The 20,874-nt window shown below is 39.9% G+C and overlaps 1 protein-coding gene across 7 annotated transcripts in view; it reads left to right on the forward strand.

Annotated features, from left to right (window-relative positions):
- The window catches only part of LOC143026661 (G-protein-signaling modulator 2-like), a 235,417-nt gene that overhangs the window by 181,485 nt on the left and 33,058 nt on the right, over positions 1–20,874 (forward strand). For all 7 annotated transcript variants that reach the window (XM_076187429.1, XM_076187428.1, XM_076187425.1 and 4 more), the window contains one exon: positions 16,636–16,870. In XM_076187429.1, coding sequence (XP_076043544.1) covers positions 16,636–16,870 — 235 coding nt within the window. The remainder of the gene's footprint in view (positions 1–16,635; positions 16,871–20,874) is intronic.

The raw sequence follows: 20,874 nt of genomic DNA on the forward strand, positions 1-20,874 counted from the left end.
ACTAGTAAAAGAGGTATGGAATGCAGATGTGGAGGGAGTGAACATGAGGGGACATCCTAGGATGAGGTGGATGGATGGGGTGAAAGGGGCTTTGGGGAAGAGGGGAATGTCTGTTGAGGAAGGACGGGAGAGGACAGAAGACAGGGGTGAATGGAGAATGGTTGTATACGGATTATGTTGTGATGCATGAGGTGGAATGGGCGGGGAGATGGGGGGTGAGGTAGTATGTGTGAGCAAAATTTGACGCAGCCCAAAGGGATTTCTCCCTGTCTTCTCCTTTTATGCAATGGGGGGATGGAGAGGGGGGTCCCCGATTTAATGAAGCGGCCTTGCAGTGGATGTGCTGTGTCTTGCAACACTGCTTCTGACCCAGGGCAGTGGACAAGGTGCAGGGATGACCCCTCATCCAGGAGGTGCTAAGATAAGAGGGAAGAGGGAGGGTGGAGGGGTGTGGAGTGTATTCAGGGATGGAATGGGTGGGAATGATTTTATGCCTTTTCCTTTTTGGCTACCTCCCTTGTAAGGGGGAAAAAGCCTTGGTATATGTATGTACGTATGGTAGCAACTACAAAAAATATATATATTTTTTTTACCTCACAAAATAAATTTTTCAATTGCTTTGATCATTCTCTGATGGAAGGTAAGTTGAGAGTGGAGGATAGATGGAGAAAGAGGAAGAGTACAAAAGTTAGAGAGGTGCTTAGAGTGAACTGCTTAAATGAGAAAGAAAAGGAGAAGGAGTACAAGAAGAAGCTGAGAGAGGAGTGGGAGGGAGTGAAGGATAGAGTAGAACTAGGAGTGGAGGAGGAATGGGGATGGTTCAAGGAGGGAATCACAAGGTGTGCAAAGATGGTGTGTGGAACAAGGAGGACAGGAGGAAATAGAAGGAAGGGTAGTGAGTGGTGGGATGATGAAGCAAAGAAAGTTGTAGAAGAGAAGAAGCGAGCTTTCACAGATTGGTTACAAAATAGGACGAGGGAATCATATGAGAGGTACAAAGAAAAGAGAAGACAAATAAAGCATAAGATAAAGGAGGCAAAGAGGAGAGCAGATGTGGGATGGAGTAAGAGTATGACAGAAAATTTTGAAAGTAATAAAAAGATGTTTTGGAAAGAAATTAAGGGAGGAAGAGGAGGCAAATCAAGTAGAGAGGAAAAGGTAAAAGGTGCAGATGGAGAGTTGATAATGGAAGAGAAGGCAGTAAGAGGAAGATGGGCAGATTATTTTAGGGAAATGCTAAATGTTAAGTAGGATAGGGAGGGAAAGGTAGTTGCAGTGGGAAATGCTAAGAAAATGACCATGATGAGTGAGGAAAATGGAGAAGAAATAAGGAAAGATGAAGTGAAGGCAGTTGTTAAGATGATGAGAGCAGGTAAGGCACCTGGGTTGGATGGATGTCATGCAGAATGTCTGAAAAAAGAAGGTACAGTGATGGTGGACTGGCTGGTGAGGTTATTTAATGTTTGTTTAAGAGAGGGTAGAGTGCTGGAGGACTGGAGGAGTGCCTGTATTGTTCCATTTTACAAGGGTAAAGGGGACAAGTGTGAGTGTAGTAGTTTCAGAGGGATTAGCTTGTTGAGTGTAGTTGAGAAGGCTTATGGGAGGGTCTTGATTGAGAGGATTAGGATAGGAACAGTGTGGGTTTTGGACAGGTAGAGGTTGCATAGATCAGATTTTTGTGGTAAGACAGATATGTGAGAAAACTATAGGAAAAGGTAAGGATATTTTTTTGGCTTTTATGGATCTGGAAAAGGCTTATGACAGGGTAGACTGGAAGGCACTGTGGGAGGTAGTGCAGATATATGGGATAGGAGGAAAGCTTTTAGAAACTGTCAAGAATTTTTACAGGAGTAGTAGAGCGTGTGTCAGGATAAAAAATGGAGAGAGTGAGTGGTTTGAAGGTGAGACTTCATCAGGGATGTGTTATGTCACCCTGGCTGTTCAATTTATACATGGATGGGGTGGTGTGAAAGGTAAATGTAAGTGTGGTGGGTCAGAGATTGGAGATGATTAAAGAATATGGAGAAAAGTGGGAGATAAACCAGCTGTTGTTTGCAGACAACACTGCACTTGTAGCAGAATCAGAGGAGGGATCAAGGAAGTTAGTGAGAGAGTTTGGGAAAGTGTGTGAAAGAAGGAAGTTGAAGTTAAATGTGGGGGAAAAGGTGATGAGATGGCACCAGACTGGAAGTGAATATTAAGGGAGAGGGACTGGAGGAAGTGGATAGTTTTAGATACTTGGGCAGGAAAAGGAGTGGAGGTGGAGGTAGGATCTAGATTGAGGGAAGGTAAATGCCTTGGTGGATTAAAATGTGTAATGAGAAATAGACATCTGGGAATGGATGCTAAGAGTAGACTGTGTGAAGGAGTGATTGTGTCAACAGCACTGTATGGGGAAGAAACATAGAACATAAAAGAAGAAGAGAGATATCGGTTTATTTTTTTTTTTTTTTTTTTTTTTTTTTTTTTTTTCTGTCCTGCCATGTGTATTCCTCTGATTGGCATGAAATTTTCACATATGATTGTGTTTATATTGTTGACTTAGTGGAGAATAGTGAGGCATTTGGTCCCCCTTTCTAAAGAAAATATTAATCACTCATAGGTGATAAGCCGGGCAGCAATAATACACTCCCCTTCATCTCTGTTAGTTTTTCCTTGGTTTGAAGAGTCTTGATGCCTTTTCTTTCTCCCTTTACCCTTCTTGAGGTTGGATATCTTCACTATTGCAAGCTTACATTTGCAGGTCATCTTGCAAGATGAATATAAGAGAAATATTGCAGGAACACAGCATAACAACCTCTCTGATGTCTACATAGGTACTGAAGAGGCCTAGCTAGGAAGACCATACATTGTGGAGAAATTATGCCATTTGTCGAAATTTATATAAAGAAAAAACATTTTAATGATAGTTCTACCTGTCTGGGGTATTGGCTGCATGTTATTGTGGCAAAGTAGCATGCAGTTGATACTTTAGGGTCTACATGGGGTGCCCCTATGAACCAGAGCCACACATCATTTTGTCTGTGATAGAGGAAAACTCTCTTCAAAGAGAAATTATGACACTTTTATACTACGACTATCCCTCCATTATGCTGTCCCCCAACCCCTTGTTACTGTCCTGTACCATTTCTCTGAATATTCATTTCCTTTTTTTGCCTACCCTGTGGTGGGGGAAGAGAATGCTACCACCAAGTCTTTCCACTTGACAAAAAACAGGACAGGGGATGGGATTAGAAGTCCTACCTGTAGCCCCAAAAGGGGACATTCCTAAAAAAAGAAGAAAAGGCATAAGAGGGTCTGGGAGTTTTCCAACCAGTACCCTAAGGTTTGGGTCTTTTAATGTGCGTGGATGTGGTACAGATGAGAGTAAAAGGGAAGAGATAGGCAGTATGTTTGTGAGAAGAAAGATGGATGTACTGGCTTTGAGTGAAACTAAAATGAAAGGAAAGGGCAATTGTGAGTTTGGGAGTGTAGCTGGGAGGTACTCAGGAGTGAAGAGGGGACGAGGGAGAGAAGGGGTGGCTATACTAGTAAGTGAAGAGATAAGTAAGTGGGTAGTGGAGTGGAAGGAGGTTTCATCAAGGTTGATGTGGATGAAGGTGAAGCTGGGAAGGGAGATGTGGGTTTTTGTAAGTGCGTATGGACCTGGTAGTGAGAAGAGTGTAGAGGAAAGGGAGGCTTTTTGGGTAGATATAAATGAGTGCATAGAGGGATTAGGGAGAAATGTCAATGTAGTTGTATTGGGAGACCTTAATGCTAGGGTAGGAAATGAACCAATAGATGGAGTGATTGGGAAGTATGGAGTTCCAGGTAAAAATCGTAGTGGAGAAATGATGGTGGAGATGTGTCTTGAAAGAGAGTTGATGATAGCAAATACAGTGTTTAGGAAGAAAGTCAAGCATAAGTACAAATGGGAGAGGGTGGTGGATGGAAGGGTGGCAGATAGAGCGTTAATGGACTATATAGTGGTGACCAGGAGTGTGGTAGGAAGAGTTAAGGATGTTCATGTTCTAAGGGGAGAGAGTGGAGGAATATCAGATAATTTTCTGGTGGAAGGTAAATTGAGAGTGGAGAATAGGTGGAGAAAGAGGAAAAGGGCAGAATGGAGGGAGGTACTTCTAGTGAACTGCTTAAATGAGAAAAAAAAGGAGAATGAGTATAAGAAGAAGCTGAAAGAGAAGTGGGAGGGAGTAAAGGATAGAGTAGAACTAGGAGTGGAGGAGGAATGGGGATGGTTCAAGGAGGGAGTCATAAGGTGTGCAAAGATGGTGTGTGGAACAAGGAGGGAGGGAGGAAATAGAAGGAAGGGTAGTGAGTGGTGGGATGAGGAAACAAAGAAAGTTGTAGAAGAGAAGAAGCAGGCATTTATAGATTGGCTACAAATTAGGACGAGGGAATCATATGAGAGGTACAAAGTAAAGAGAAGTTAAGCATAAGATAAAGGAAGTAAAGAGGAGAGCAGATGTGAAATGGGGTAAGAGTATGACAGAAATTTTTGAAAGCAATAAAAAAATGTTTTGGAAGGAAATTAAAAGAGAAAGAGGAGGCAAATCAAGTAGAGAAGAAAAGGTAAAAGGTGCAGATGGAGAGATGATAATGGAAGAGAAGGCAGTGAGAGGAAGGTGGGCAGAGTATTTTAGGGAGTTACTAAATGTGAAGGAGGATAGGAGGGAAAGGTAGTTGCAGTGGGAAGCGCTAAGAAAATGAGAGTGATGAGTGAAGAAAATGGAGGAGAAATAGGGAAGGATGAAGTGAAAGCAGCTGTTAAGATGATGAGAGCAGGTAAGGCACCTGGTCTGGATGGATGCCATGCAGAATGTCTGAAGAAAGGAGGTACAGTTATGGTGGACTGGCTGGTGAGGTTATTTAATGTTTGTTTAAGAGAGGGTAGAGTGCCGGAGGACTGGAGGAGTGCCTGTATAGTTCTGCTTTACAAGGGAAAGGGGGACAAGTGTGAGTGTAGTAGTTTCAGAGGGATCAGCTTGTTGAATGTAGTTGGGAAGGCTTATGGGAGGGTCTTGATTGAGAGGATTAGGAGAGGAACAGAGGGAGTAATTGGTGAGGAACAGTGCGGGTTTAGGACAGGTAGGGGTTCTGTAGATCAGATTTTTGTGGTAAGACAGGTATGTGAGAAAGCTATAGGAAAAAGTAAGGATGTTTTTTTGGCTTTTATGGATCTGGAAAAGGCTTATGACAGGGTAGACAGGAAGGCACTGTGGGAGGTACTGCAGATATATGGGAAAGGAGGAAAGCTGTTAAGAGCAGTCAAGAGTTTCTACGAGAGTAGTAGAGCTTGTGTTAGGATTAGAAATAGAGAGAGTGAATGGTTTGAGGTAAAGGTGGGACTTCATCAGGGATGTGTTATGTTGCCCTGGCTGTTCAATCATTACATGGATGGGGTGGTGCAAAAGGTGAATGCAAGGGTCGTGGGTCAGGGGTTGGAGATGATTAAAGAAAATGGAGAAAAGTGGGAGGTGGCCCAGTTGTTGTTTGCTGACGACACTGCACTTGTAGCAGGATCAAAGGAGGGATTGAGGAAGTTAGTGACAGAGTTTGAGAAGATGTGTGAAAGAAGGAAGCTAAAGATAAATGTGGGCAAAAGTAAGGTGATGAGATGTACAAAGGGAGAGAGTGACAGCAGGCTGGAAGTGAGCATTAAGGGTGAAAGACTGGAGGAAGTGGATAGTCTTAGATACTTGGGTGTGAATGTGACAGGAAAGGGAGGAGTGGGGGTGGAGGTAAAATGTTGATTGAGAGAAGCGAGTAAATGCCTTGGTGGATTGAAAAGTGTAATGAGAGATAGACATCTGGGAATGGATGCTAAGAGGAGGTTATATGAAGGAGTGATTGTGCCAACAGCATTGTATGGGGCAGAAACATGAAACATGAGAGAGGAAGAGAGAAGGAGTTTGAATGTGTTTGAGATTAAATGTCTGGGAAGCATGATAGGGGTTACTAGGCTGGATAGAGTGAGAAATGAGGAGGTGAGGAGGAGAACAGGGGTGGAAAGGGAACTGGGAGATAGGGTTGATGAAAGAGTATTAGGATGGTTTGGACACATGGAAAGAATGAGTGAAGAAAGATTAGTAAAAGAAGTGTGGAAGGCATAGGTGGAAGGAGTGAATATGAGGGGGCGTCCTAGGATGAGATGGATGGATGGGGTAAAAGGGGCATTACAGAAGAGAGGAATGTCTGTGGAGGAAGGACGGGAGAGGACAGAAGATGGGGTGAATGGAGAGGGGTTGTGTATAGATGATGCTGTGATGCATGAGGGGGAGTGGGTGGGGGATGAGAAAGTATGTATGAGAAAAAATTTGATGCAGCCCAAAGGGATTTCTCCCTGTCATCTCCTTTTCTGCATGGGGGGACGGAGAGGGGGGATCGCCGATTTTATGAAGTGGCCTAGAGATGCAACTCAAAAAAAGTTTTTTTGTTTTTTGTTTTTTTGTTTTTAACCTTGACAAAAAAAAGCATGGATATTTTCATTCTTATATATATATTATTCTAAAATAACTCAGCAAGGAAAAGAACCATATTACAATAATTTTTCTATGTTAGAATATCAAATAAATCAATATACCCATCACTTAAGGTTTTCTATGGTGTTAGGGCACTTCCATTTTCTGTGGTTTCATGTTTTGATATGTTTTATTCATTTTACAATGTACAGTTGCCCCACTTAGTTTTGGCACAGTTTTAAAAATGTTTTGGACAAGAATAGCAACTCGCCCAGTATTCTTTTTTTATTACATTTTCATGTCTGTTCATTTACATACTTTGTTTTTTGTTTTTGTTTTTTTCTTTGCTAAATAGTAACTACCTTAAAAAATGTGGCAAACAGCAAAATACTCAAAATGGTGTAGCAGACGACACATTTTTCTTGACTTACTAATGACATCTATCACTCTTATTTGACAAGTAATATGATTAATATACGTTGCAGAGGAGAGAGAGAGAGAACGCAGGAATTCGTTCACGTAGTGGTCGATGGCAGACTAACAATCAGCTTCAAGCTGTGAATGGTGTTGAGTGCAGTGACAAACTAACCAAAACTAACTCGTATACTTATAAGTTATGTTATAACCCTATTATTAAATCAATTATTTTCATTTATTTATTCAGCAGAGGGCTTGTGATCCAATTATGTTATGTTAATTGTGATGCAAAAAAAAACATTTTTTATTGCTTTTTTTTATAAAAAACTTGTTTTTTATGATTTTTTTTTATCTCGTCCAAATTTGTTCAGATATTAAATATTTAGTATATAAAAACAGGTGCAAGTATGTTATTCATCCCTCCACATATGTGCATCTATCTTATTCAAAGAGGCATTAGACAGAGTATAAAAATAAACAAGTAATTGACCATATAAAGTCACTGTCAGATGCTGCAAGCCTGCAACAAGTGTAGATACTGTATATGGGCCAGTATGGCTATTGGCTGGCTACCTTACAAAATTTACCTTTTATCTTAGCATACTCTTCAAAGATTAAACACTCCAATTTCCCATAGTGACCCTGGACATTGCCTAAACACAGATCCGCCACTTGGACAGTGGAAAAGGGGTTAACATAGTAATGGGGGGAAACTGTTGTACTCCCCGCCACCCATCAAGGCTCAGAGCTTACTTTCTACCTGACTTTTTGCTCGCTATCCCTTAACTTTAACCTACAATCATACATAACATAATTGGATCACAAGCCCTCTGCTGAATAAATAAATGAAAATAATTGATTTAATAATAGGGTTATAACATAACTTATAAGTATACGAGTTAGTTTTGGTTAGTTTGTCACTGCACTCAACACCACTCACAGCTTGAAGCTGGTTGTTAGTCTACCATCGACCACTACGTGAACGGATTCCTGCGTTCTCTCTCTCTCTCTCTCTCCTCTGCAACGTATATTAATCGTATTACTTGTCAAATAAGAGTGATAGATGTCATTAATAAGTCAAGAAAAATGTATCGTCTGCTACACCATTTTGAGTATTTCGTTGTTTGCCACATTTTTTTAAGGTAGTTACTATTTAGCAAAAAAAAAAAAAACCATGTAAATGAACAGACATGAAAATGTGATAAATAAAGAATACTGGGCGAGTTGCTATTCTTGTCTGAAACATTTTTAAAACTGTGCCAAAACTAAGTGGGGCAACTGTACATTGTAAAATAAATAAAACACATCAAAACATGAAACCACAGAAAATGAAAGTGCCCTAACACCATAGAAAACCTTAAATGAGGGGTATATTGATTTATTTGATATTCTAACATAGAAAAATTATTGTAATACGGTTCTTTTCCTTGCTGAATTATTTTAAAACAAAATGCATAAAAAAATGAAAATATCCAAGTTGTTTTTTTTTTTTTTTTCAAAAATAAAAAAAATAAAAAACCATTTTTTTCTGAGTTGCATCTCAAGGACTTGTGCATGATTGTACATTAAAGTTAAGGTATAGTGAGCAAAAAGTCAGGTAGAAAGTAAGTTCTGAGCCTTGATGGGTGGCGGGGAGTACAACAGTTTCCCCCCATTACTATGTTAACCCCTTTTCCACTGTCCAAGTGGTGGATCTGTGTTTAGGCAATGTCCAGGGTCATGGGAAATTGGAGTGTTTAATCTTTGAAGAGTATGCTAAGATAAAAGGTAGCCAGCCAATAGCCATACTGGCCCATATACAGTATCTACACTTGTTGCAGGCTTGCAGCATCTGACAGTGACTAAAATGGTCAATTACTTGTTTATTTTTATACTTTGTCTAATGCCTCTTTGAATAAGGTAGATGCACATATGTGGAGGGATGAATAACATACTTGCACCTGTTTTAATATACTAAATATTTAATATCTGAACAAATTTGGACGAGATTAAAAAAAAAAAATCATAAAAAACAAGTTTTTTTTTTATAAAAAGAAATGCTTTTTTTTCTTTCTTTTTTTTTTTCTTTTTTTTTTATTCTGACCCAGGGCAGTGGACAAGATGCAGGGATGACCCATCATCCAGGAGGTGCCAAGATAAGAGGGAGAAGGGTGGAGGGGAGTGGAATATATAGGAAATGGGATGGGTGGAAGTGGTTGCTATGCCTTTTTCTTTTTGGCTACCCCCCGTGTAGGGGGAAAAAGCTTTTGGTATATGTATGTATGTATAAGCATTGAATGATACCTCATTTTCTAGTGCACGCATCATGCTATGACGCCCAAGTAATTTCAAAATGGTGTGGGGGGGGGGAATTTAATTAAAAAAGAAAAAAAAAATCGCAATGACAGGATGAGCGAAGAAAACTGAGAGGTGAAATTTAAAAAATATTTGTGAAAAATTCACCAGGGTGACCCCCCTTAAGTGAAGCAGCCTTGCTGTGGATATACTGTGTCTTGCTACTTTGCTCCTGATCCAGGGGAGTGGGCAGGTTACAGGGATGACCTGTCATCCATGAGGACCTATGATGAGAGAGAAAGGTTAGTGGATGGTAGTGAAATTGGTGGTATTAAGGGGGTACGCGACACCTGGAGGTCATTTTCTAAAATATTTAGAGTAAAGAGCTGAAACTTCTCAGGTAAATAGGTATCCATATTGCCTACATTTTAGGTGAAGCAGAATGATGTATGTACACATGTACATATGTACACATGTACACATGTACGTATACCAGTAGCGACATTTAAAAGTGCACAGCACCATAATACGTGGACCAATTTGTTTTATATTTTGGCTATGATTAGTCAGTAGGCACACCTAGGGCCGGTCATTGAGTAATTGAACAATTTCCTTTATACTTTTGCATACAGGCATTTCAATTTTAATGGCTGGCAAAAATCGTGAAAAATACAATTTTTTTGCTCGTTTCCATTATTACTCCGAACTCTTTCATCCTATTCAAAATATTCGAAGGATCGGCCCTAGCAGTTACTAAAAGTAATATTCCCTGTAAGTTTCATTTAAATCTAATGTATATTAGATTTTTTATGATTAAAAAAAAGTAGAAAAATATCGAACGGAGATATGGCAACTTGAAATATGAATATATCTGTAACTTGCTTATAGTTTCACCAATTTGACTGATTTTTTCATGGCTTAATTCTTATTATATAATAAGTAAGTACAGTAAAAATTATCAACATATTTTAATTATAAGTACTTTAAATACTGAAAAACTAAAGTATAAGTATGTCACAGTAGTGACGACGCACAGACGACAACATCATATAATTTGCTTTTTTGCACCTTTGGCGGTTTCTTCATATGAAACCTCTCTGCTGGGGGTCTTCAGGGTATCTAAATCATTGGAAAGAGGTTTATTTTCCAGTAGTGGGCACCTTCTCTTTCCTCATCAGATTCCCCTCGCCAATCTATGTTGGTAGGGCACCCCCTCCAGCATCATATGATGTCCCTTCTTCTTTCTTCTTCCTGTATAGCCTTGATCTTTTTCCTCTTGCTTTCTTCTTTGGATTTAATCTTCCTCTTTGAATTGTTTAGTCTAATGTTGTCCTTTACCTCTGTCACCGTCACAGAGGTGCAGGTGAGGGCGGTGGTGGAGTGAGAGGTGGTGAGATCTTTAGTCGTCTTTGACTGCTTGCCATCTTTAACTGCTGTTTTTTGTCATTGTGATGTTCTTTTGTTCTTTTTGCTACCCATGATGACTGTACTAAAGAGTAATATGTACTAGCTAAAGTAATAGATTGCAATGAGAGCTCATGAGACATGCGTACTTCCCTTTTCAGAGCTAGCCGGTAACTAACGCTTAGTTTCGCACAAAGTTGGCAAAATATTCTCCCTCCACCTTCCTCCCTTCCCCTCCACAATCGTATTGGCCGTTGATACACTGGGCGAGTGTAAATTCAATCAAATTTCAACGTTATTCGCTGCGCCTGAAGGTCCTAAGTGGCACGCCTCCTTCTAGTGTGGGTTGCGCCTTTAAATCTGTCCCTTTAATCCTCACCCAGGACCTTTAAATTGTGCGCGGCTGGAAAATTATTTGTCGGGATTTATTTCTAAGTGGTGTACGAACATTTTGAACACAGTTTTGAAAAATGCCATATCTTGACCAAATTCACCCCCCCAGGTGTCGCGTACCCCCTTAAGTACATGATTAGATGGCTACCTCCCTTACAAGGGGGAAAAAGCTCTTGGTATATAGATAGATTATTATTATTGTTTTTATTATTATTATTATTATTATTATTATTATCATTATTATTACTGTATTATCATTATTATTGTTACTATTATTAATTTTCATTTTCATTTTATTAATATTATCATTATTATTATTTATATAATTACTTTTTTTATATATTTATTTTAGCAATTTTTGCCCCAGAAGTTTAACTTTTCTTGAAACTCGAACACAAATAAAGAAAGCCATGTCATATAATACTGCATTCAGCATGTGTGCTTTGATAAAAAGATAGTAACCTAGAACACTAACCATTTTCTTAGAATTAAAATGTGAAAAATACAAGGAACAATTCTAGTGTACTGAATATGTTACATTAACTTCAAATGAGACTAAAGGAACTCAAACTTTTTAGAACTTGAATGGCCTCCATGAACAAATAATTTCAAGTTTCAGGATACCAGGATTCCAGGATTATTGGGATGGTTTGGACACATGGAAAAAAAAGAGTGATGAAAGATTTGTAAAAGGTGTGGAAGGCAGAGGTGGAGGGAGTAAACTTGAGGGGATGATCAAGGATGAGATGAATGGATGGGGTGAGGGGGGGACATTGAGAAAGAGGGGAGTGTCTGTTGAGCAAGGGAGAAGGTAGGAGATAGAGATGAGTGGAGAGTAACTGTGTATAGATGATACTGTTATGAAAGGAATGGAGGAGCAGGGGATAGGGGTAGTGGGTGCTTATGTATTTACCTAGTTGTAGTTTGCGGGAAGGGGAGCTACGCTCGTGGTGTCCCGCCTTTGTATCTCGTAGTGTCTAGTTTGCTCTTAAACTCATGAATGGTTTTTGCGCACACTATTTTTTTGTCCAGTTTGTTCCAAGTGTCCACCACTCTATGTGGAAAACTGTTTTTCTTCAGATCTCTTCTGTAGCTATGTTTTTTTATTTTCTTTCCATGTCCTCTTGTGTTTCTCTTGTCCCAGTTTAACAAGTCCTCTCTATCAAGTATTTCTGTGCCCTTCATGATTCTGTAGATGGTCAGTAGGTCACCTCTTTCTCTTCTTTACTCCAGAGTCAGTAACTCCAGTTTAGCCAATCTCTCCTCATATGACAAGTTTGCAAGTGCAGGTGCCATTTTTGTGGCTGCTCTCTGGATTCTTTCTATTTTCTTTATATTCTTTTTGGTACTGGGTGACCACAATGTTGCCGCATATTCTAGTCTAGGCCTTATCAGTGTGACCAATATGTAAATGCCACTTTCATTTATCTTAGCAAGTTGTAGGATTCTCCGACAATTTTGTTTATCTGGTTATCATAGGAAAAGTTGTTTGAGATAATTACACCCAAATCTTTTTTGGATCTTTCCTTCTTTACCTCCTTAGTTCTAATTTTATATTGTCCTGATATTCTATTTTTACTTTTTCCGAACTCCATTATGCTACACTTCTTAATATTGAAGTCCACCTCCCATTTCTGACTCCAGTTCCATACCTTATTCAGGTCTTCCTACAGTGATTCGCAATCCTTTTCAGTTTTTACTTTCCTTAACAGTTTGGCATCATCTGCAAAGAAGCTCATGTAACATTTCACATCATCATCTATGTCATTCACATAAATAGCAAACATTATTGGAGCCAATATAGATCCTTGCACTTCTCCACTGATCACCTCTTTCCAATCTGAATATTTTTCTCTGAGCACTACTTTCATCTTTCTTCCAATCAGGAAGTCCTCCATCCATTTTAGTAGGTTCCCTTGTATCTCTCCTATATGTTCGAGTTTCTTTAATAATTTTTTGTGTGGTACTTTGTCAAAAGCTTTTTGTAAGTCCAGGAAGGCACAATCAGCCCATCCATTCTTTTCTTGCGCTATGTCTATTAATCTTGAGTAGAAACATATTAAGTTTGTGGGACATAGTCTTCTTAGTCTGAACCCAAATTGTCTTGGGTTTATTATATTATTGTCCTCTAGGTGTTTTACCCATCTATTCTTGATGATTTTCTCACAAATTTTGGCTATAGTGCTTGTTAGTGTGACTGGCCTGTAAGTTGGTTCTTCCTTGTTTCCTCCTTTATATATTGGTACAGTGTTAGCATTTTTCCAGTCTTTTGGTATTTTTCCTTCTTTAAGTGAGCAACTTATTATGTTATGTATTTTGTCCGTTAGTTCTTTGCATTCTTTTAGAATCCAATTTACAATTCCATCCGGGCCATGTGATTTCCTGACGTCAAGGTTTTATAGATGTTCCATTATTTCTTTTTGTGTTATATTTATCTCACTCATGGGGGGAGATCGCCTTTCATTTCCTTCGTCCCAGCATTTTGCTTTCTCTCTAGTGAAAACAGATTTGAAGTGATTATTCATGATTTTGGCCATTTCTAATTCTTCTGTGTTTTCTGTCTTCCCTTGGTGTAGTTTCACCATTTCCTGTTTGTTTTTAAGTTTACCATTTACGTATTGATAGAATAGCTTGGGTTCCTCTTTGCATTTATCTATAATGTCCTTTTCATGGTTCCTTTTTTCTTTGCTTCACACTTTAACATACTCTTTTCTATGGTTTATATATACTTGCCATTTTCCAGGTTTTTTATCCTTTCTCCATCTTTTCCAAGATCTGTCCCTTCTATCTTTTGCCTCACTGCATCTTATGTTGAACCAGCATTTAATGTACACTCTCTCTAGCTTCTGTTTTGGTACATGCCTATTCACCCCTTCATTGTAAGTATCCATCAAGATATCCCATTTCTCTTCCACTTTTGTCTATTCCATGTAAAATTTTTCCCAATTTGCATTCTGGAAGAATTTCTTTAGTTTCCAAAGTCCGTTTTGTTGTACATCAATCTTCCTTTCCTATGCTTTTCATTTCTCTCCATGTATATTTCTTCCTTTAGTTCAGTCTCAATGAGTATATGGTCACTCTTTCCAATTGGTGTCTTGTATTGGATTTGATCCACAATTTCAGGTTCTGTTGTAAAAATTAAATCTAGTTTCGACGGCTCGTTATTTCTGTATCTGGTGTTTTCACTGACCCACTAAGTCATTGTATGTTCCATGTTCATGTTCAGTAGTACATTAGCCCACAAGTCTTCTCCTCTCACTGTCATGATCTCCCAACAAATTTCTTTGCAATTGAAGTTCCTCATAATTACCAGATTGCCCCCGCCCATTAGTATCTCATTTAATGATTGTCTTGTATCTTCTAGCATTTTCGTACGCTTGTTCTCTTTCCAAGCATTCGTTTTTGGGGGTACATAAGTCACCACAAACTTTCTACTTTTCATGTCCTTGTCTTCGACTTTTATCATGATCAGTTCTACATTACCTTTGCCCTTCGCAATTTTTGTCACATTCAAGTTTTTCTTAGCCAAGAACATGATTCCTCCTCCCTGTTTCTTGTCTCTGTTTTTAAACCAGTAATTGTATAGTCCATGTCCAACATCGATGGGTGGTATTTCACCTTTTAGTTTAGTCTCCACAATTCCCATTACGTCTAGTTTTTCTACTAGCAGGTAATCATTAAGTTCATTCAGTCCTGAAATTAATCCATCAATGTTAGTATAGGCCACTTTCAATTTTTTTCTTTCTCCATTTTTTTTTTTTTTTTTTTTTTTTTTTTTTTTTTTCCCCACCCATTCTGATGTACCATTTCCTCAGTCTCATGTCAATTACTCTCCAATAGAATTCCTTGCTTTCGGTCTCTGTTCTCTTCAAGTTTTTTTTCTTTGCTTCATCTCTTAGTGTCTTCTCTTTTTTCTAATTCCTCAATACTCATTTCTCTTTTTAACCATATCTTATTGTACTTTTCCCTCCTTGCCAAATTACCTACTTTTTCAAATATGTCTTCAACTACCATTTGTGATCTTAGTTTTATTTTTAGGGGTCGATTTCTATCCTTAGAATAGTGACCAATCCTATATGCATCATCTACATCTTTCCTTGCATCTTGGGCTCCATCCTGAATTTCTTTTAAGATTGCTATTGCTGTCTCTTTTTCTTCTTTTTCTCTCATGTACCTCGCTAGACCATATTTTTCTTTCAGCCCATATACCATAATGCATTTTTTCCTATCCAATGTATCTCTGACCCAATTTGATTTTTCATTAATTACGTGGATAATTGTGTCCTTTGCATTTTCCTGCATTTGCTGTTGGATTATTTCTTTAAAAACAATTTCTTTATTTTCAATGTTTTTCTTCTATTTCTTAATCTTTCGGATACTTTCTTCACCTAAGTTTTCTTCAATTTTTTCAGTCATTTCTTGTATTTGTTGTTTACCTCTTTTTTTAAGTTTTCGCTATTGGTAGTATCATTAATTCTCTTCTTTTCATTTTCACTCTTCAGCTCTTTTATACCATTTTTTATTTCCTTAATTTAGTTTCTTAGATCCAAGTAAGTTTTTCTCAGGTCGGAAATTTCAATGTTTGCTTGTGCTAAGCAATCCATTAGTCCAACGATTTTGTTCCTTAAGTCCATAATTTCATTCTCCCACCATATCCTATTTTTGCTCATTTCCCTCTCTATCTCTAAGATTCGACTTAAACTCCTCCTTTCGTACTTACTGAATCCTGAAAAAGCATCGTTGTTGTATACTCTCGTGGTCACAGGAGTTTCGCAAAGATTGTTTACATCGTGGTTTGTCATGGCGCCACTAGATGACTCTGGTTCGAAGTTGTCGTTTGAGTCAGAATTTTCGGACTCTGGTTCAAAGTTGTCGTTCGAGTCAGACTTTTCGTTATTTTCCTTAATTTTTTTTGCTAATTACATCTTAATACATTTAACTAGTACTACAGAGATATCATATTGGACACCCATGATTTCTCCCCTCCCATACAATACAAACCAGGTTTCCTTTTTCGTTGTTTATCCTCTTCTTTGGGGCACCGCAACGATGAAGGTGTTGTCAGTTCCATGGTCGGCATGTGATTTCTCTCCCATCTTCTCTTTTTCTGCATGAGGGGGCAGAGAGGGGCAGTCACCAGTTAAGTGAAGCAGCCTTGCTATGGATGTACTGTATCTTGCTACATTGCCTCTGACCCAGGGCAGTGGGCAGGATACAGGGATGACCCATCATCTATGAGGAGCTAAGATGAGAGGGGGAAAGGTTGGTGGATGGGAGTGGAATTGGTAGAAGTAGACATGTGCCTTTGACTTGGCTACCTCCTTTATAAGGGGGAAAAAGCTGTTGGTATATAGATAGATATATAGGATACCCCAATGAATATTTCTTTTTAGACTAGGCTTCTCATTTTATGGCTCAGATTTGGAATTCCTGACTATGTGATAATATATTCTTAGAAAGAGTACTCACTGGACTTTTATTGCTTACCATTTCTGTTACTCCAGATCATTACACTTAATACTTTGAATACCATTGACTCTTTCAGAAGATTTTGTAAGCCAGTAAACTCTTATATGAAAATATAAATTATTTTTCAATTCAGCCTTGCATTTGTTTTTGGTGCTAAATTGATATAAATTCATTATAGATTAAAAGTCATCATTCATCTGAAAACTGTTATTTTTTTCAGTCATCTTTAAATGAAGAATCAAGCATAGATGATGAGAACTTCTTTGAGTTGCTGTCACGCTTCCAGAGCAAACGTATGGATGACCAGCGCTGTACTCTTATTGTGGAACCTAACAAGGAGAACAGCAACAATAGCAATAATAGAAAGAGTAGCAATATTGAAGAAATTGACAGGTCATCAACTTCTCCAGAGTCTTCCGAAAGTACATCCCCATCTATAGACACACCTACTTCTGGTAACCCATAGTAAATTTAATGTTTCTGCATGCTAGTAGTGGCATAAGGGAGGGGAGGTATAGTTGATTCAAGGTGAGTTTCCATGGGACAGGAATTCTAAATGTAAATCTATGATTTGGACCTATATCACTCACCACATAAAACAGTTATCCTCAGTGTTTGTGCACCCTTATCCAGTTAGTAACCATGAATCTCTCGTAGGATACTCATGGTTTTTAGGAGCCTAGCCATGACTGCTAAGTTGGCCCATAGGTCATTCAGGAAGAAATATATTGGAATATTTACTATTGACTGCATACTTATATGCAATCAATGCATACATATACCAAGGGCTTTTTCCCCCTCACATGAGAGGTAGCCAAAGTCAAAAAGCATAATTCAACTCCCACCCATTTCGTCCCCACCCACTCCACTTCCATTCACAACCCCTCCCTCCCTCTCTCTTTTCTATGTAGCAGTATTCTTTGTCCCCTACTACAGGGTTCAGCAAAAAAGGAAATATATATTCAGAGAAGTAGTACAAGACAGTATTAAGAGTGGGAGAACAGCATAATGGAGGGACAGTTGCAATATAATAAAGTATCATCATTTCTCTATGAATAGAGATTTCCTCTATCACAGACAAAATGATGTGTGACTCTGGTCCATAGGGGCACCCCATATAGACCCTAAAGTATCAGCTGCATGCTACTGAGCAATTTTAACCTCACAATAACATGCAGCCAATACCCCAGGCAGTGGCACCAACACGAAATGTACTTGGCCACAGATTCAAATTGCCAGAAATGCAACCATCACACAGAAGACAGAAAACCTCATACTACAGTGCTTCACACTAATAATTCCCAGAGAACAACAAACTATCTCTTCCTTAAGTGACTTATGGTCCCACCCAGAGGTTGTTGCCAATTACCTGATGGCCACAGGTTTCTGCAAGAGAGACCATGGGGCAACAGACTGAATAATTGATTACAGGGGGTCACCGCAATTCAACAGGGATGGGGTGGTCTATCATCAGTCGAACCTGGGTTTTGTCGAATCATGATCCAGTTTTTCCCATAGGAATACATTGTAATTAGGGGGGATAGGGACCAACCTCCAGCCCAGACCCCCCCCCCCCAAAATATCACTACGACCTCTAAAAAAACACTAACTTAGACTACATACATTCATACATATACCAAGGCTTTTTCCCCCTTACAAGGGAGGTAGCCAAAAAGGAATAGGCATAAAATCATTTCCACCCATTCCATCCTTGAATACACTCCAAACCCTTCCACCCTCCCTCTTCCCTCTTATCTTAGCACCTCCTGGATGACGGGTCATCCCTGCACCTTGTCCACTGCCCTGGGTCAGAAGCAGTGTCGCAAGACACAGCACATCCACAGCAAGGCCGCTTCATTAAATCGGCGACCCCCCCTCTCCGTCCCCCCATTGCATAAAAGGAGAGGATGGGGAGAAATCCCTTCGGGCTGCGTCAAATTTTGCTCACACATACTACCTCACCCCCCATCCCCCCGCCCATTCCACCTCATGCAATCACATCATCCATATACAACCATTCTCCATTCACCCCTGTCTTCTGTCCTCTCCCGTCCTTCCTCAACAGACATTCCCCTCTTCCCCAAAGCCCCCTTCACCCCATCCATCCACCTCATCCTAGGACGTCCCCTCATGTTCACTCCCTCCACATCTGCCTTCCATACCTCTTTTACTAGTCTTTCTTCACTCATTCTTTCCATGTGTCCAAACCATCCTAATATTCTTTCATCAACCCTATCTCCCAGCTCCTTTTCCACCCCTGTTCTCCTCCTCACCTCCTCATTTCTCACTCTATCTAGCCTAGTAACCCCCATCATACTTCTCAGACACCTCATCTCAAACACATTCAAACTCCTTCTCTCTTCCTCTCTTATGTTCCATGTTTCTGCCCCATACAGTGCTGTTGGCACAATCACTCCTTCATACAATCTCCTCTTAGCATCCATTCCCAAATGTCTATTCCTCATTACACTTTTTAATCCATCAAGGCATTTACTTGCTTCTCTCAATCTACATTCTACCTCCACCTTCACTCCACCTTTTCCTGCCACATTTGCACCCAAGTATCTAAAACTATCCACTTCCTCCAGTCGCTCTCCCTTAATGCTCACTTCCAGTCTACTGCCACTTTCAGCCCTTGTACATCTCATCACCTTACTTTTACCCACATTTATCTTTAGCTTTCTTCTATCACATACTCTCCCAAACTCTGCCACCAACTTCCTCAATCCCTCCTCCGATCCTGCCACAAGCGTAGCGTCGTCCGCAAACAACAGCTGGCTCACCTCCTACTTTTCTCCATTTTCTTTAACCATCTCCAATCCAAAACAATCCCATGCATTTACCTCTCGCACTACCCCATCCATGTATAAGTTGAACAGCCAGGGCGACATAACGCATCCTTGATGAAGTCCCACCTTTACCTCGAACCACTCACTCTCTCCATTTCTAATCCTGACACAAGCTCTACTACTCTCATAAAAACTCTTGACAGCTCCAAGAAGCTTTCCTTTTATCCCATATATCTGCATAACCTCCCACAGTGCCTTTCTGTCTACCCTATCATAAGCCTTTTCCAGATCCATAAAAGCCAAAAAAACATCCTTCCCCTTACCTATAGCTTTCTCACATATCTGTCTTACCACAAAAATCTGATCTACACAACCTCTACCTGTCCTAAATCCACACTGCTCCTCACCAATTACTCCTTCTGTTCCTCTCCTAATCCTCTCAATCAAGATCCTCCCATAAGCCTTCCCAACTACACTTAACAAGCTAATCCCTCTGAAACTACTACATTCACACTTGTCCCCTTTTCCCTTGTAAAGAGGAACTATACAGGCATTCCTCCAGTCCTCCGGCACTCTACCCTCTCTCCAGCAAACATTAAATAACCTCACCAGCCAGTCCACCATCACTGTACCTCCCTTTTTCAGACATTCTGCATGGCATCCATCCAGACCAGGTGCCTTACCTGCTTTCATCATCTTAACAACTGCCTTTACCTCATCCTTCCTTATTTCTCCTCCATTCTCCTCACTCATCACTCTCATTTTCTTCGCATTTCCCACTGCAACTATCTTTCCCTCCCTATCCTCCTTCATATTTAGCAACTCCCTAAAATATTCTGCCCATCTTCCCCTCACTGCCTTCTCTTCCATTATCATCTCTCCATCTGCACCTTTTACCTTTTCTTCTCTACTTGATTCGCCTCCTCTTCCTCTCTTAATTTCTTTCCAAAACATCTTTTTATTACTTTCAAAATTTTCTGTCATACTCTTACCCCATTTCACATCTGCTCTCCTCTTTGCCTCCTTTACCTTTTGCTTTACTTCTCTTTTCTTTTCTTTGTACCTCTCATATGACTCCCTCGTCCTATTTTGTAACCAATCTGTAATATTAAAGGCTTCATTTATGTCTAATTTTGTTTATTAAACACATTAAGCTGCTGTACAGTACATTTTTGGTGGTGGATGTTGTGGCCTGCAAGTCCTCCCACAGTGACAAGGTACGCTCCTTTAGAGCCCCATGCTGATCGGCATCTTGTGTTGTGTCCTGTCCTCTATCCACTTGATCAACGTGTCCTCCATCATGTCGAGACTGGAGTCCCTTGAGCCACAGAGAACAAGGGAAGTCGTGGAAGATGTTGATGCAGCGGCCTGGTGGTACTTGTCCCTGTTCTTCCAAATCGTTGATACTGTTGATCTTGGGACACCCATTTCTGCTGCAACGGCAGAATGAGCCATACCTGCCTCACACTTTCTTATAAGCTCAAGCTTATCTTTGAAAGGCAGGAAAATGTGTTTCTTAGGGGTGGGGCCGGAGGTGGATTTGCACAGCATGGTGGAGGTGGAACAGCGGAGCGTGGCTTGCCTCGACGATGGCTGGGGCGAGAGTGAGACATAGTGGTGCATCGGGAGTGGCGGCAAATTCGACCGGGTGCGTGGCACGTGAGATTTGA

This window comes from Oratosquilla oratoria, chromosome 6, assembly GCF_046742065.1.
Source record: "Oratosquilla oratoria isolate Oo_2021 chromosome 6, ASM4674206v1, whole genome shotgun sequence".
NCBI classification, from domain to species: domain Eukaryota; kingdom Metazoa; phylum Arthropoda; class Malacostraca; order Stomatopoda; family Squillidae; genus Oratosquilla; species Oratosquilla oratoria.